The 17893-nt window shown below is 34.2% G+C and overlaps 1 protein-coding gene across 1 annotated transcript in view; it reads right to left on the bottom strand.

The window, feature by feature from the left end:
* Window positions 1-17893, bottom strand: part of LOC149794712 (antiviral innate immune response receptor RIG-I-like) — an 81621-nt gene that overhangs the window by 53624 nt on the left and 10104 nt on the right. Inside the window, exons 5-8 of the mRNA XM_089964330.1 lie at window positions 16902-17219; window positions 16265-16615; window positions 13277-13657; window positions 12866-12973 (exon numbers count right to left, since the gene is read on the bottom strand). Of these exons, the coding sequence (XP_089820456.1) occupies window positions 12866-12973; window positions 13277-13657; window positions 16265-16615; window positions 16902-17219 (1158 nt within the window). The remainder of the gene's footprint in view (window positions 1-12865; window positions 12974-13276; window positions 13658-16264; window positions 16616-16901; window positions 17220-17893) is intronic.

The raw sequence follows: 17893 nt of genomic DNA, 5'->3' as shown, positions 1-17893 counted from the left end.
CATACCAATAACTATGTCCTGCATACATACATTACTGAATCATACCAATAACTATGTCCTGCATACATACAGTACTGAATCATACCAATAACTATGCCCTGCATACATACAGTACTGAATCATACCCTGCATAAAGTACTGAATCATAGTAATAACTGAGCCCTGCATACATACAGTACAGAATCATACCAATAACTATGCCCTGCATACATACAGAACTGAATCATACCAATAACTAGGTCCTGCATACATACAGTACTGAATCATACCAATAACTATGTCCTGCATACATACAGTACTGAATCATACCAATAACTATGCCCTGTATACATACAGAACTGAATCATACCAATAACTATGCCCTGCATATATACAGTACTGAATCATAGTAATAACTAGGCCCTGCATACATACAGTACTGAATCATACCAATAACTATGCCCTGCATATATACAGTACAGAATCATACCAATAACTATGCCCTGCATACATACAGTACTGAATCATAGTAATAACTGGGCCCTGCATACATACAGTACTGAATCATACCAATAACTATGCCCTGCATATATACAGTACAGAATCATACCAATAACTATGTCCTGCATACATACAGTACTGAATCATACCAATAACTATGTCCTGCATACATACAGTACTGAATCATACCAATAACTATGCCCTGCATATATACAGTACAGAATCATACCAATAACTATGCCCTGCATACATACAGTACTGAATCATAGTAATAACTGGGCCCTGCATACATTCAGTACTGAATCATATCAATAACTATGCCTGCATACATACAGTACTGAATCATACCAATAACTATGCCCTGCATATATACAGTACAGAATCATACCAATAACTATGCCCTGCATATATACAGTACTGAATCATACCAATAACTATGCCCTGCATACATACAGTACTGAATCATACCAATAACTATGCCCTGCATATATACAGTACTGAATCATACCAATAACTATGCCCTGCATACATACAGTACTGAATCATACCAATAACTATGTCCTGCATACATACAGTACTGAATCATACCAATAACTATGCCCTGCATATATACAGTACAGAATCATACCAATAACTATGCCCTGCATATATACAGTACTGAATCATACCAATAACTATGCCCTGCATACATACAGTACTGAATCATACCAATAACTATGCCCTGCATATATACAGTACTGAATCATACCAATAACTATGCTCTGCATACATACAGTACTGAATCATACCAATAACTATGCCCTGCATATATACAGTACTGAATCATACCAATAACTATGCCCTGCATATATACAGTACAGAATCATACCAATAACTATGCCCTGCATATATACAGTACTGAATCATACCAATAACTATGCCCTGCATATATACAGTACAGAATCATACCAATAACTATGCCCTGCATACATAAAGTACTAAATCATATCAATAACTATGCCCTGCATACATACAATACTGAATCATACATATAACTATGCCCTGCATACATAAAGTACTAAATCATATCAATAACTAAGCCCTGCATACATACAGTACTGAATCATACATATAACTATGCCCTGCATACATACAGTACAGAATCATAGCAATAACTATGCACTGCATACATACAGTACTGAATCATACATATAACTATGCCCTGCATACATACAGTACTGAATCATACATATAACTATGCCCTGCATACATACAGTACAGAATCATATCAATAACTATGCACTGCATGCATACAGTACTGAATCATAGCAATAACTATGTACTGCATAATAATAATAATAATAATAATAATAATGCTTTATTTATAGAGGGTGACTCATTAGTCAAGGACTATTCTCCCTTGAGGCCCTCTTAAGGAGAGTATAACAATGCACATTATATGAAGATAGCAATAATTAGTGTTTATTTTAACATGTTTAGTATTAAAATACTAAATTCCTTTATCTATTAGAAACACATGCATGCTCATGATATCTTTTCTTAAATACTTTAATATTTTCAGCAGATTTTACATGTAGTGGAAGCTTATTCCACAGAACTATACCAGAGTATTGAAATATCTTTTTAAATTGCTCTGTTCATGGTTTTGGTGCTAGACGGTTTCCATGTGATATTGATCTCAACTGGTATTGTGTTGAAAAAGGCCTGAATAAGTCTTGAAGATACTCTGGTGCAGTTCCATGTAGACATTTATATAAAAGAACTGCCTTGTGAAAATCTATCCTGTCATATATTGTCAACCATTTGAGTTCTGTAAATAATGCTTTTGAGGGATGATCAACAGATGCATCTAAAATTATATGTGCTGCTCGTTTCTGAAGTTTATAAATCCTGTCAAGCTCAGATTTAGCACAGTTTCCCCATACATTAGAACAATAATCCATTGTTGGAAGAATATATGACTTGTACTATTGATTGCAAGTTTCCATTGGTAAATATATCTTGATTCTGCTGAGATGGGCAATTTTGGATGACAGTGTTTTACAAAGCTTATCAATATGGTCATTCCATAATAAATTATTATCTACAGACACACCTACAAGCCTTTCATGTTTGACATTTTCTAATGGATGATTATTTATTGCAAGAGATAGTTTTGGGTTCCCTGACTTGTGTAGCTTTTTTGATGTCCCCAAAATCATACATTTTGTTTTACCTTCATTAATTACCATCCTATTTTGTTGTGCCCAGTTTTGGACTCTAATAAGGTCTGAGTTTAATCTTTGGATAACTTCAGTATCAGAACTACATGTATACAAGATTGCATCATCTGCAAACAAATCTGTATTCGTGGATTCATTATTTAATGGTAGATCATTGATACAGATAAGGAGGAGGAGAGGGCCCAAAACTGAGCCTTGAGGGACTCCTGAATGAATAGTGCGAGTTTGAGAGCTAATATTGCCAATGCTTACTTGCTGAGACCTTTGGTTTCGGTATGATCTAAACCAGTTTAAAGAAGGATTGTCAAACCTGTAACAGTTTTGCTGCAGAATTTCATGATCAAGAAGATCAAAGGCTTTCTTGAAGTCAAGGAAAACAATCCCAGTCATATGTCCATTACCCATTTCCTTCAGCCAAAGATCAATTAATCTGATAAGTTCTGTTTGGCACAAGTGGTACTTTCTATATCCTGATTACGCTTTACGAAATAGAGAGTATGTTTCAAAAAATGTATAGACCTGAATGGCTACATGCTTTTCAAACAGTTTTGACAATACAGGTAGAATTGATATTGGTCTGTAATTTCCTGGATCCTCTTTTTCTCCTTCTTAAAGATAGGTGTAACCTTTGCACATTTCAATGTTTCTGGAAAATTACCACTCATTATACTTAAATTTATGATACACGTTGCTCTTTTAGATGCTTCCACAATGTTTTGGTACTCTTACTTTCATTAATAGCCTGTTTATAGTAGTTCTCCTTTGCCTTATCTATCAGGTGCTTAGTTTTATTCCTCCACTTTCTATAGCTTTTCATGTCTTTTTTCTTGTGGAAATTATCTCTTAAGTGCCTAGCCTCATTGATCTCAGGGGTAATCCACTTGGGTGTAATTTGGTCTTTAACCCTTTTTGTTTTAATTGGGGCATGGTTGTCTAAGGCTGCATTGAACATCCGATACCATTTGTCTAAGGCAGTGTTGACATCAGCTGTATTGTGGACTGATTGGAAGGGTTTGCAAACTAAATCACTTAAGAACATTTCCTCATCAAACTGTTTGAAGTCCCTGTATTGTATTTCAATGTGTTGGCCATTTTTAGATGATTTCGGAACATGTCTAGTTATACAGACTGGGTAGTGGTCACTCAGTGCATACACTGGCACATCAATTTCACTTATGTTTTTAGGTTTATTAGTACAGACATGATCAATGATAGTAGCACTTTCCTCTGTTACTCTAGCTGGGGTGTTAATTAATCGAATAAAGTCGTAAGTTTCAAAGTTACTTATCCATGTTAATGGTGGAGGGAGTTTTCATGTAGTCAATGTTAAAATCACCTAATATGATAATTTCTAAATCTTCCTTTAGTAATGCTTTTTGAATTTGAACCTCAAATCTATCAATCCAATCAGCTGTGGAACTAGGTGGCCTGTAAACTGAACATAAGAGTAGTGGCTTTGATTGGGCAAGGGTTGCTTCGATCCAGATAATATCTACCCCAATAGTCTCTAGATCAACACATCTAATACCTGTCGAAGAGACTTGTCTTGTTTAATTGGTTTGGTTGCATCTGTTTGTGTGTATAATGATTTTTTTCTAATAGCTGGTTTTGGTATGGTCTGAGGGCCCTGACATGCTCTTGTATTCTGTTCCTTTGACACGTTTGTGTACTGTGTTGTCTTGGTGTTCTGGCACACTTTTGTTGCACCTGGTTTATACATTTGAACACTGTGTAGACTCTTTGATTTTAGTGCAGAGAGTTCCTGTTCTAACCTTTCTACTTGGGCCTTGAGAATACCTATCTCTACTAAGCACTGTATGGAGGTACAAGTCTGGTTATGGGTTCCATGGAACTTAAAGGAATTTGTTGCACCTATCATAAACTGGGGTCCTGGAGTTTCCTCCACATTGATAGCAATCTGGCTTATTTCATGTAAAGCTGTGTTACTGTTAACTGGATTTGGAGATCTGTGGGCTTCAGGGATGGGTGCTGAAGCCCTTGACTGACAGGTAATTGATTTCAATCTTGTGTTGTCTACCATTTGCTGACAAGTGTTGATAAAATAATTTATCCATTCTGTGTAGCCTGGCCCTTGTACATGAAGTTTACCATTTGTTATGTATAGAGTTACTGTGGCAGAATCTGTATCCATGGATTTATATACCAGTCCATTATGTGAGTGTCCCTGCTGGAAGTGTAGATTCTCATCCAAGAATTTCTTGATTGTTGGAATTTTGTTGGAGTCAGCTGTGATTGTTATACTCTGTATATTATGTTGGATTTTAAGAAAGCTTGGAACTGAAGAGGAGGAGTCAGCCATGTTAGATTTTGGTGTTACACAATCTTGGTACGTTGAATCTTATATTTCTAGTGAATATTTCTCTTCAGTATTGAGTGTGTCCATATTCTTTGTATCATTTAAGAGATCATCTTGGGTAAATCCTGAAAATGAATCTGATGAATCTGATTTGAAATATGAGTAGATCCACTGAGACAGTGAAGAAGTGGCCATATTTGTTTTACTGTTCTTTTGTCTGAATATGCAAACATGCAAATCTGTACTTATATCCACAGACTGAGCTTACTGAGTTACCCTGACACTTTATGCACTGCCTAAATTAGTTGCTGGTAGCACTTAGAACTAGTATATTTTCTTCTGTACAGCTGTATTTCCAAATGTTTCAGGAGCTGGTTAAGAGTCATACCATGGCGGCCATTTTTACCATTGTCACGATTGTAATCATTGCTCGCCAGTATTATTTATCACACATTACACACCACAAAATATAATTGGTACACCAACCTGACTGTTAGCTGGCTATTCAAACTCCATTTCTTCCCGGATTTTATTTACAATGTTGTCTGCCATCGGTAATTGGCCTTCTTATTCATACTGTTGTTCTATACAATACTTTGACTTTTACAATACAGCATTCAGATTTCATTGCAAGTATTATGAGCTTATTTAATGGCTTTAAAAGATGATCTATTTCTCATATTCATTTGTCCAGATCTAATATGTTTATTTCCATGTCATCAAATCCAACCATCACTGACTGAATATTCTCACTTATGGGCTGCAGAGCTTTATTTGTGGATAATCAAATGTACTTATTGACTTGATACTTTCAATTATAGGCTGTAGATCTTCATGGCTGATACCAGATGTTTTTACTGACTGGACATTATTCAAGGGCATTCCAATTCTGATATCATCTGGTTAAGTTGATTCAATATATATTTCTTGGACTTCTTTTACAGGAATTGGGAAGGAATACTGGCCGATTCAGCCCAAATGATGGGCTTTTTCCATGTATCACACACATTATTTAGTTTCGTAGTTGTTACTGTTTCTGCAGACATACTAAGAGAATATAAAAAGTTGATATTCAGATTTTAAATTTACATAACACAGTTGTTAGCAAATTTCTAGCTGAAATCAGAACAAACTCCATATCAACTATAGCATTTAGATTTGTTCAACCAAAATAAAGAAATATATATATATATATGTATGTGTATATATGTCATTTAGTTAATAAGATTTGTAATGCTAGTATTCTAAACATTTTACTTACCACTTAAAGATAAGTCCTGAAGTACATACATCAATTCATATGTATTCAGGTCAAAATAACATTACATGATCCGAAAAGAAGTTTTCTCAAAATGGAGGTCATGTGTTTTTCTGCAAAGGATCCTGATTTAATTTCTCATTGGTTTGATGGGAACAGCTGATTTGTTTACTGTAGTATTTCAAAATAATAATGATTCATTTTAAAGCTTCATATTGTATTGTATGATATTATTTTCATATATAAAAGGAATTTTACACAGAAACTCTCATTCTTGACATTACCACTGGACTCGGAAGAGATACACTGAGTAGCTTAATTTTTTTAATTTAATATCACTCGCTGGAACTACAGTGCTGTACAGTTTGTTCAAAGACATTAATACTTTTAAAAAGCTGTATGGTTTTATTGCCAAACATTCAAGGGCAACTGGATCGAAATTTATGTTGGATTTACTGTGAAACATTCAAGGACATTTGTATTTAAAAAGAATATGATTCTTTTGTGGTGTTGATACCTAAAGATATCAGAGTTTTCATTCTGAATACCTTTGGAATATATTTAGGTTAATTGGGTCAATTGGAATTGATAGATCTTTTAGAATATTTAAGTATTCATTATCCAATGTAAGTTATTTTTTAATTTTTTAATTATGTATTTAAGGAAAAATAAATTTATATTTTAAATTACACAAAACTTGTATCATGTGTCCTTTTTTGCTTTTTCTTTTTACATAGTTCTAACGTCGTAACACTGCATAAACTTATATTCAAACAAACGAAGCATTTAGAGGAGAGTAATGTCACTTTGATACAACAATACGATCAACTCTTAAAGTTGATATTATCAACCAACGTGTATGTTGCAAAGCTCGTAACATAAACAAGGTAACATATCATTCATCTTACTTAGCATAGTCATTATACAAAATTAAAGGGCATTAGGTAGTGCAAATTAAAGGGGATTAGGTAGTGCAAATTAAAGGACATTAGTGCAAATTAAAGGACATTAGGTAGTGCAAATTAAAGGACATTAGTGCAAATTAAAGGACATTAGGTAGTGCAAATTAAAGGACATTAGGTAGTGCAAATTAAAGGGCATTAGGTAGTGCAAATTAAAGGACATTAGTGCAAATTAAAGGGAATTAAAGGGCATTAGGTAGTGCAAATTAAAGGACATTAGGTAGTGCAAATTAAAGGACATCAGGTAGTGCAAATTAAAGGGCATTAGGTAGTGCAAATTAAAGGACATTAGTGCAAATTAAAGGGCATTAGGTAGTGCAAATTAAAGGGCATTAGGTAGTGCAAATTAAAGGACATTAGTGCAAATTAAAGGGCATTAGGTAGTGCAAATTAAAGGGCATTAGGTAGTGCAAATTAAAGGACATTAGTGCAAATCAAAGGACATTAGGTAGTGCAAATTAAAGGGCATTAGGTAGTGCAAATTAAAGGACATTAGGTAGTGCAAATTAAAGGGCATTAGGTAGTGCAAATTAAAGGACATTAGGCAGTGCAAATTAAAGGACATTAGTGCAAATTAAAGGGCATTAGGTAGTGCAAATTAAAGGGCATTAGGTAGTGCAAATTAAAGGACATTAGTGCAAATTAAAGGGCATTAGGTAGTGCAAATTAAAGGACATTAGGTAGTGCAAATTAAAGGACATTAGTGCAAATTAAAGGGCATTAGGTAGTGCAAATTAAAGGGCATTAGGTAGTGCAAATTAAAGGGCATTAGTGCAAATTAAAGGGCATTAGGTAGTGCAAATTAAAGGACATTAGTGCAAATTAAAGGGCATTAGGTAGTACAAATTAAAGGACATTAGGTAGTGCAAATTAAAGGACATTAGGTAGTGCAAATTAAAGGACATTAGGTAGTGCAAATTAAAGGGCATTAGGTAGTGCAAATTAAAGGACATTAGTGCAAATTAAAGGGCAGTAGGTAGTGCAAATTAAAGGACATTAGGTAGTGCAAATTAAAGGGCATTAGGTAGTGCAAAAGAGGAACTGTTACAGCAGATAAATATCTTTCTACAACATTTAAGTATAACAAAATTCATGTATATTTGGCTAGAATAACTGTTACATGAAGGTCCCACTGCAAGTGAAATATTCCGAGTGTATGTCAAGGAAAACATCATGGACAATGGATGTTTATACATAATATTAATGAATGGATTAATGTATGTTGTTAGCTTATGCCAGTGTATCATTTTAATGTAGTTACCGCATCTATGTTACATGAACAAACTTAGCTCGTCTCAATATTTCTCGGCTGGCTTGCTTTTCAAGTTGATACAACATATGACAATACTTAAAACATAATCTGTTTAATAAGAGAATCTCATGAATGGGTCACAATATTGGCAGAATGTGCTGTTCTTGTCATTTTATGTAATCATGATAACAGTGGTACTGTTAAAAGAGTTTTCCAACACAAATTGAAGAAACTTCTGCCAGTGTCCCACTATGTATAACGTTTATGGTAATGTGCCAGATAAATTTTCTAGTAACATATTTAGGAAATTTGACAAAAAATGTAAAACAGCAAGTGAAAAGTGATAAAATAATGACTGAGAGATAATGTAGTACATATTATGTATAAACTGGGAGAAGCTAAATTAGAGTGATACAGTAAAACCTGTTATGAGAGACCGCCCCGTCTGCCAACAAAGAGTGATCTCCCAAGACAGGTGGTCTCTCATAGCAGATTTGTACAAAAAGACCAGTTTTCAAGGTCCATTTTCAGAACAATTTCAAGAAGAATAACCACAATCACTGCACATATATTCTATTCCTTATTAATAGTTATTTCTAAACTATTGTATGCATTCATCTAAAAACTAAATTAAATAGCAATAAAGATATACTTCTATCATTAAACACAGAATCACATTTACATCTGAAGATCACATATTTTAGCATATGAAATTGTTTCTGAATTACTCGTTTTCATTTATAACAACCTAAATTTGTTTTACTGACTTTTAAACTGCTTTTTTGTTAGTGGTCTGCTTTTTTCACTTCTTTCAGTTACAATAATTATTTTATCCGGCCTTAAAATTTGTCACTTTTTAGGTGGAGGTTCATCCATTGTTATTAAGGTTCTAGGTATTAAAATTATTAGTGCTCAATCGTAATATCTAATGTAAAGATGGTTTTCACTGGGTTGTGGGAAAATATGAAAAATTTATACATGTGCATTGCATATCTAACAATTAGTGAAATAAAACCAGTTATCTCATCCAGAAACAGAACCATTTACTCAGAGATAAAAGTCAACAGCTTCATTCAAAGATGACATACAGGGATTAACTCTAAAAGCAAAGTGTGTAACCCAGTCACACCAACTTGAATAAACAACAGCTTTGTGATTGGGATGTAATCACTTAATATCGGGGGAGGGGGAAGAATACAACACACATCTTGAACACTATCAATCGAATCCCGCAAACGATTCTCTCTTGCTGGTTTAATAGACAATGACCTTATTCACCCACGGCAAGAAGGATTATCTCTATAGACAAACACGTGACCACTACATCAACTTTGGCACTGCAATGGCAATTCTTGCAGTCGGGCTGATGTCATCGAGTCACGTGTTCAACATAACAACTCATCTGCCATATTTGTTTGGGGGACGCGCTTGTGAAAGATTGGAAATTTGAAGAATACAGTTATTATATTAGATTAATTGTGAAATTTAATTGAAATGTCTTACCAACATCATGACAATTTGGCTTTGGACACACAACAGAAGCACTCAGTAAAACTGAAGTTGATTGCAATGGATATTTGTTTTTATAAGGTGCCTGCTGATACCTGGATCAATGACCCGAAACAATGGCCAGCTACTGAATACCACGATGTTTTTATAACTACCTGATTAAACATCCACGTAAGTATTTATTTTATTTGACATGTGAATTAACGTGTTTAGATGAATGTAAATAACAATATTCTTAAATGTTGCAAATAATGGTAAATTACAATAAACTGATGCTTGTAATTCCCATGTTGACAAAGCTAGTAGTGTAAGAAATTGCAGAATAAAAAGAAAATATTGTCTATGTATCTTTTACATTTTCTTTTAATAGATTCAACTAATTGTTGTTACATAAATATTGAAATTTAAAACAACTTATCATTTTCCTTTACAGGTATTTATTCTGCAGAGGCTGGAGAACTATAGGTCTCTACAGAGGCACATTTTTTTTGTGTCAGGCTGGGTTCAGACTGTTTTCCACATGAAGACTGACAGTGGACATTATGTTTTGAAAGCTGATGTGAAGCACTCTTGGAGAGTGACTGAAGAACCCCACTACCCATGGGTTGCATTAAAAAAATCAGGACCTATTATTGCAGTACATTGTAACTGTATGGCTGGGTAACTATGACATTATAAATTTAGACAATAAGCACACTGTCACCTACACAAACCATTTCTTTTCATTGTATACTGGAAAACCTGGGAAAATCGCTGAAATCATTAAACAGCCCAATAAATTAAAAGAAAGAATCTAACTCTGTAGCTTAAAGTAATACATATTTATATTTTAAGACTATAGTTGCACCAGATTAGGTACATTATTTCATCATTTTAACAAAACATTTTATTGCTTTATTATAGGTTAGGAGAGACTTGTTCCCACATCAGTGCATAACTGTTTAAAATAGAAGCTGCAGTGCAACTGGGTTATACATCGAGCACCTGCACTGACCGACCATGTGAGTGGAATGCATGTTTTGTGAAGAAAGTAGAACCAAAATAAATAGCTGAGATAAAATTTTACAAGACTGCTGCAAAAGAGACCCTAAAAAAGTCTAAGAAAAAGATAAAAAATGGTGCCAGAACCAGCAACCGATGAAGAGCAGAATCAATTTCTTCAATCACTGGCTAGTTTGAATGAGACTTGTGTTAGTTTAAGTGCCTTTAAAGAGTACAGTGTACATTAGCCTGGTTTACAGACTGTAGCATTTATCACCATAACAACAATCCTTTTATTAATATTAATTTTATGTTGTGTTTTTTTTTATCAGAACAATCATTACTAATCAAGTGGTCGTTGTAACAATTGATTACATATAGGTCAGTGGTGTCTGTCTGTTCTTGCCATATGGTCATTTATAGGGATGCCGGGTCCTACAATAAGGTCAGGAAGCAGGCTAAGTGCAGGAATAATTAGTCTGGTTTCCTGCTTTTTATGCTCCCTGCATCGCTCACACCTATATGAATAGCGGAGAACAATGCAGGGAGTATACGAAGCAGGTAACCAGACTAGGAAACACTCTACAGATACTTTAGTCTGGTTTACGACAAAAACTATATAGGCATAGCTATAAAAAAAATACTCATATTGGTAGCCATCATATGTTTTTCAATATTTTTTTAAAATTTAGAATGGTATGAGCATTTGTTTTTACGGGGATTAAATAAAGGTAAGTGGAGTTTATCCTCGTTTTTGTGATGCGGTCATTCATAGCAGTGTCAAAATGCACATTTTGTCAAGACATCATGGTCGCTGGTCGCATTCAGCAGGTGGTCACTCATAACAGAGCATTTATATAATAAAACCGATCCATGCATTACGATTGTGGTCAGAAATGACAGGTGGTCGCTCATAGCAGTTTTTACTGTACTAATCAAAGTAAATTTAAATACTGTTGTGCAGGATAGAGAAGAAGAAAACAAGTGTCAAGGCCTTGGCATGCAAAAGGTGGGTAGGTCAATGATGTACTATATGGCATATTCAGCATATGGACAGTAGTAACATACTGAAAATACAATATCAAGCAACATTATATATGATGTGTGACAAAAAGAAGCCCGATTTTGTTTCAAGAAAATCGCATACATAAGCAATCACTACCCTTTTGATGGGTCTGAAAAGAGAACCCACAAAATATTACAAATGAAGACTATTTTAAGACCTGAAACTAAAGGGCGGAACTATTTAACTATTTTTTAATGTAAAGTGTGTCAGAAAAAAAACCCCACTAAATGAGCATATCTGACTGTATCACAAAGACCCTGGACAAACGTTCAGTTGAAGAACATTTCTCTTCTCCAGGCCACACTTTAAGTCATGTAACTCTAACTTCATTCGCTCACAATCTGAACTCATGTTCCTAAACCAGGAAAGAAAAGAAAACTTACTGGATACACTGCCTTAGAACACTGAAACATGCTGCTTAAACCATGAAGACTCCAAAAGTACAAAAACACGCAAATGAATTCATCATCTGGTTACAGCCATCACATTTTCAGTTAAATATTGTATTCATTTTGCTCTTTACTCACTCACACGCCTACATTTAGTACTATTTCTTTCGTAGTTCTTTCTAGAGTTATTATGGCTATTTTTATTTATCGCATTACATAAACAATGAAATATCCAAGACATAATTTATGGTTACACTACTTTTCAAGATCAAGCAGATAGCGCAATAGCTACCAACTAGTTAACCACATCACAACCGGATTAGAAGAAATATAACTTAGACTGACATACCACTCTTCTGTATTTCACTTGTAATGAGATTTGAATACTTCCGTAAAATTTGTATGATGTAACATCAAATTCATATATACCATATATGTTCTTTTCAACTGCACATTTCAAGCGACAAGACCACATCGAATCCTCCCCAAAGTGTTTATCAGGAACTTCAAGTTCAACTTTAACCAGATCTAAGTTACCTGGAATGACAAGTATATATATATATATATATATATATATATATATATATATATATATATATATAATGTGCATTTTCACAGATATTACTGTATTACTGAGCACTCTTTAGGTAAGTAAACAAAAAAGGTTTTAATATGCATGACATCCTTAAAAATAAGTTCAATGCTATACAAAGACTTTTGGAATATGCAAGTTACATGATTTTCCTAATCTGCTATCTGCGAACATCAGATATAAAGTGTTTGGAAAATGTTTGGAAAATTGGTAATAATATATGACCTCTCTGATGACAAAATATTTACCTTTGTTCCATTGTTGTTTTGACCTTCTGTTCGCAAAACAAAGTTTGGCGACAAGATCCTCACATCCCATATCTTTCAAGCCCTCTGTAAGTGCATAAAGGGCTTCCTTTCCTTTCTCTAACACTTCATTTAAAAATAAAACTGCCCGTTGTCCTCGTCTGTATTGTTTTAGGTCCTTGAAGAAACTTTCATCCAGAATTCCCCTGTTTACAAATGTTTCTGCAAATTGCAATGGGTCAATCTCATCTGCCACACATTCGTATTGAAGAAGCAAGTTCTCTTTGATGACATGTGACTTGTCTGCAGCATCAATTGCCGGGCAAGAAAGGGAACATTCATTTTCAGTTGTCCTTACTTTCTTCCACCCTTCAAACTCTTTAGCTGGAGAGGTAAATAAAACAAGCAAATTCGGTGAATATTTGTTCCCTGCTGCAGTGAAGTTCACAAAAATGAAATCGTGCTGTTCTCATTAAGATAGTGCTGTAAAGTTATTTCACTGATATGGAAAGTAACGGTATCTAGGTTTAATAGCTCTTTAATTGCAAAGGGAAAAAGAAGTAAAGGCGAATCTAAATGTAAAATAAAAAGGCAAATAACTTTGAGTACAATATGCGAGAACCGAAACCACAGTACCTCAAAGAGCTTGATGAGGTAAAGAAAAAAAACCATTGACGCTGAGGCAAAAACACATGTGAAATGCTCTCATCTCATAGTGATAATAAGTTAGCACATTTTAGTCTTTTTATCTAAAACAACTTGTAAATTACAAAGCAGAATGGAAAATGTTACGGAAACCATAAGTATTTACATGTGAAACTGACCTTGAAAATAGGCCCCACAATGTGGTACATAACACACCTTCTTGGGATAATACATAGTTACATCGCACTTTGCTTTTTCATCCCACAGCACTCAAAATTATACGGCAGAAATGACAAAGTAAAGGAGAAGTCAACATATTACACCAAGATGCATTATTTCAATTGAAACAACTCTAAAGTTATAATAATAATAATAATAATAATAATAACAATGACCTTATTTAAAGATGGCAACACAATTAGCTAAGAACTAATCTACCTTGAGGTGGACAAGAAAGTATGTAAATTGTACAGTACTGAACTGTGACATTGCCTTTGAGGATAGAAACCCCAGTGTGGTTAAGAACGCACGTTTGAATGATGATAAAATATGTATATAAATATTTTCCCCTTTAATGCCAAAATGAATTAACATTACATAATAGAAGGGAAACTAAAACAAAATGATGCATGACCTTGACAATGAACTTAAAGACAGAACTATAATGTGGCACTTGGCAAACATTTTAGTGATGATGTATAAGAACACTGGGATATATTCTTTAATCTCAAATTGCAAAATTGTTCCAGATCAAAGAGGTAAGTGTGATGAAAATGAGCAGTGACCTTTGATGTAAAAATAAGAACCCTAATTTGTCATGCTCCAAAATTTAAAGTGATAATGTATAAGTATACAAGGCTTCTAAAGAGGATATAAAATTGCATTGCTTATCTCAAATAGCGCTAAAGTCATAGAACACAAGGGAAAGTGTGTAGCAAACTACTGAGCTGTGACCTTGACTTTGAAAATAGGATTCCCACTGTCATACCCAACATACCTTAAGAATGAAAAGTTTCACCTCTTAATCGCAAATGGAGATGAAAGTGTGAATGAAAACTAAAATATTGGCTGCGACTTTGTTCCTGAAGATTTTACTTCCAACAAAGTACAAAATACCGTATAATAATGAGGCTTATCCATAACAATGAAAGTCTTGAAAGCCATAGAGTGAAAATGAACATCTGACGGGCAGAGTCAAGAACATCATATTCCATGTTTTACATCGAAGGATGAAGACCATAACCCAAGGAAGTAACAACAAGTTTATTTACAAAACAAGGGAAAAGTATTTTTAATTTTCCTTTATACCACAAAACTCATTTTTATGTAAATAAATAAAATGTAAGATTCACCAAAGCTCTATTGTATCTACAGTCATCATGATCAATTAACACGTCTGTTCTTAGAATGTAATGTTCTAATTCCCATATTGTGCTGCCCTCTGGTGGTCATTACTAGTCAATCCATCTGTGGTCTATTGACTTTGTCTAAGCGTTAAGTCACGTGAATGTTGGGTTTGTGTGCAAAACTAGCCTCAACCCACCATTACTGCAACATACTTATAAAAGGGAGGTCACATTTGAAATCTTGAATAATTTAGTTTAGACACTGGAATTCTTGTGATACGCATGATGACACATTCACATTCTGGATACAATCATTCAAAAATGAAGTTTGTATGAAATGGCAGCATTTTAAAGATGCATAGTGAAGATGTGGAAAATAATGTAGTCCTGTATTACAGATTGCAAAAACAGAAGCCTTGTCATTTGCTGTGGTGTTAGTAGTTTAAGTTATTGGTTAATTGCAGCTTGCTGTAAGACATGCTGTGATGATGCAGGAGTAAAGCTGAATAAATGAGTATATATAACATCAGCACAAATTTGTATATTGTAGTTATAAAGGTATTCCCAGACTACTCAATATCATATGTGTAAATATGAATGTCCATAATATTCAAGGGTATAATGAACACTATGTTTCCTTTTGTTTTCTTTGAGTTTTACACTTGTTCTGACTAACATAGGTCACGACTATAACTGATCCAGACTAATTCATTCCAATGATTCAAATTAAACAGATGACTAGACTGAGATAAGAAAAGTAAGGTTAGCAAAACAGCTAGATTTCTCTGTTGCATGGGTGAGAAATTCAATTCGTTTATATAAATACAACAACTATCATCTGGTCCTCACATATTTCGTAGAGACTCAATCTGTCTTATTGTGCGACGTCATGCATGACATGAACAGAATAACACCTTATCCACTATCATTTACTAACAATAAATAACTCTTGAAAAAATAAAACCCCAATGTCTTAATTATTTCCTTTGTTCCTCTGTACCTTCGTAATTTAAGTCCTCTTCATCTTGACGCACTTGGATCTCTATAGATATTTCACCTGCCGGGAGAGAGTTGAAAACTTCTTTTTCCTTTAGCAAACTCAATATAAAGTTGTTCATTCCTCCATGTTTGCAGAAAGCTACCATTGTGTCATATGAATTTCTGCCGCTCGCTCGAAGATGAATTATAACACTGCCCATTTCAGAACCCACAAGTTCAAATGTTAAGGGCAACGAGATCAGCACTTTTTTGTTGACATGTGTATTAACTTCAATCTCTACTGTTTGAAGGGTCTGTCCATGTTGCATCACCTTTGCCTTCACAGTAAAACAATGACTGTTGGACACGGGTGCTGAAAAAGTACATGATTCTAACTAAAAATAATAAAATCGTTTTCAATTTCCAAGAATGTTTAACCACATTATTACCATAATATCAATTAAGTTACCTATATGGCAAATTCTTGAACAAAAACCAATATATATATATATTTGTAAAAATAAGATATTTAGTGCAAGGTAGATAATTTATGTCTTTATTATTCGCTATTACTGTATTAACCTTCTGTAAGCTCCAAGATGTAACTTTTGGAGTGATACATTAATTATGAAGATGAATATACAAACCTAATATCTCACCTTCTTTTACTGGCCCTCTTTCGATGATATATTTCAATTCTTTACTTATGTCTTGTTGATCTGTTTCATTCAGAGCATGGAATAGAGCAACAAATGATTGGGGTAGTCTGTCCTTCATTCTGTTTAAGAGTTCTTTCGTCATAGGTCTTCTTCCTGCCATTTGACGAATCACGTCACATTCATGCTTAGAAAATACATTCTCTTTCTCAAAGAAACTAATCACTAATTTTGGACATAGGTCATCTAAAAGTAACGCTTCAACAGATGGCCAAACCATGACGATTTCTTCGACTGTACAATTTGGGAAAGCCGATTTTTCTGCAAGAAAGGTAATTCAAAATCTTATTATAATGAAAATACCATATGTTGAGAACATTTCTGCACAATCTTAAGAAAAGAAAGAAATTATTTGAGCAAGATATATGTATATAATGAACAAGTAGACAAAGAACATGGAAGTACTCATTAAAATATTTACATGGCAAACATGAAAGGTAATTCGGGCCTTTAGAGTATTTATATAAGCACATCTTTATGACTATATTTCTGCTATGAATGATCTGGAGTGTGCAAACTATTTGTTCCATTTCCTATCCTTCTTTAGCTGTTTATTGTAAAGTAGATGTTTGTACCTATGCATTTTCTCTTCTCTCTATCTCATCCTATAGAATAATACTACAAAGTCCATATGTGTGTACATATTTTTAAATACCTCTTACATACACTACAAGCCTTCTTTCTATTCTGCCCGCCTATATGGTTTAATTTTAAGTAGCAAAATCTCAGTTTTATGTTATATGTGCCTGGCTATGTTTGCATTTGTTGACTGTTTTATTTTCATTACAAAACTTCACGACCTCTCTCTCTTCTTTCACCGCTCCGGTGGCCTAGTGGTTAGAGTACCCGCCTCGGATGCGGGAGGCTGTGGGTTCAATCCCCGGCTGAGTCATACCAAAGACTTATAAAAATGGCACTAACAGCTGCCTCGCCTG

Source organism: Sinohyriopsis cumingii, chromosome 7 (genome assembly GCF_028554795.1).
Source record: "Sinohyriopsis cumingii isolate HCF-2022 chromosome 7, ASM2855479v2, whole genome shotgun sequence".
NCBI lineage: Eukaryota > Metazoa > Mollusca > Bivalvia > Unionida > Unionidae > Sinohyriopsis > Sinohyriopsis cumingii.
Note: the sequence above shows the minus strand (reverse complement) of the source record. Positions and strands in the feature narration are given on the sequence as shown.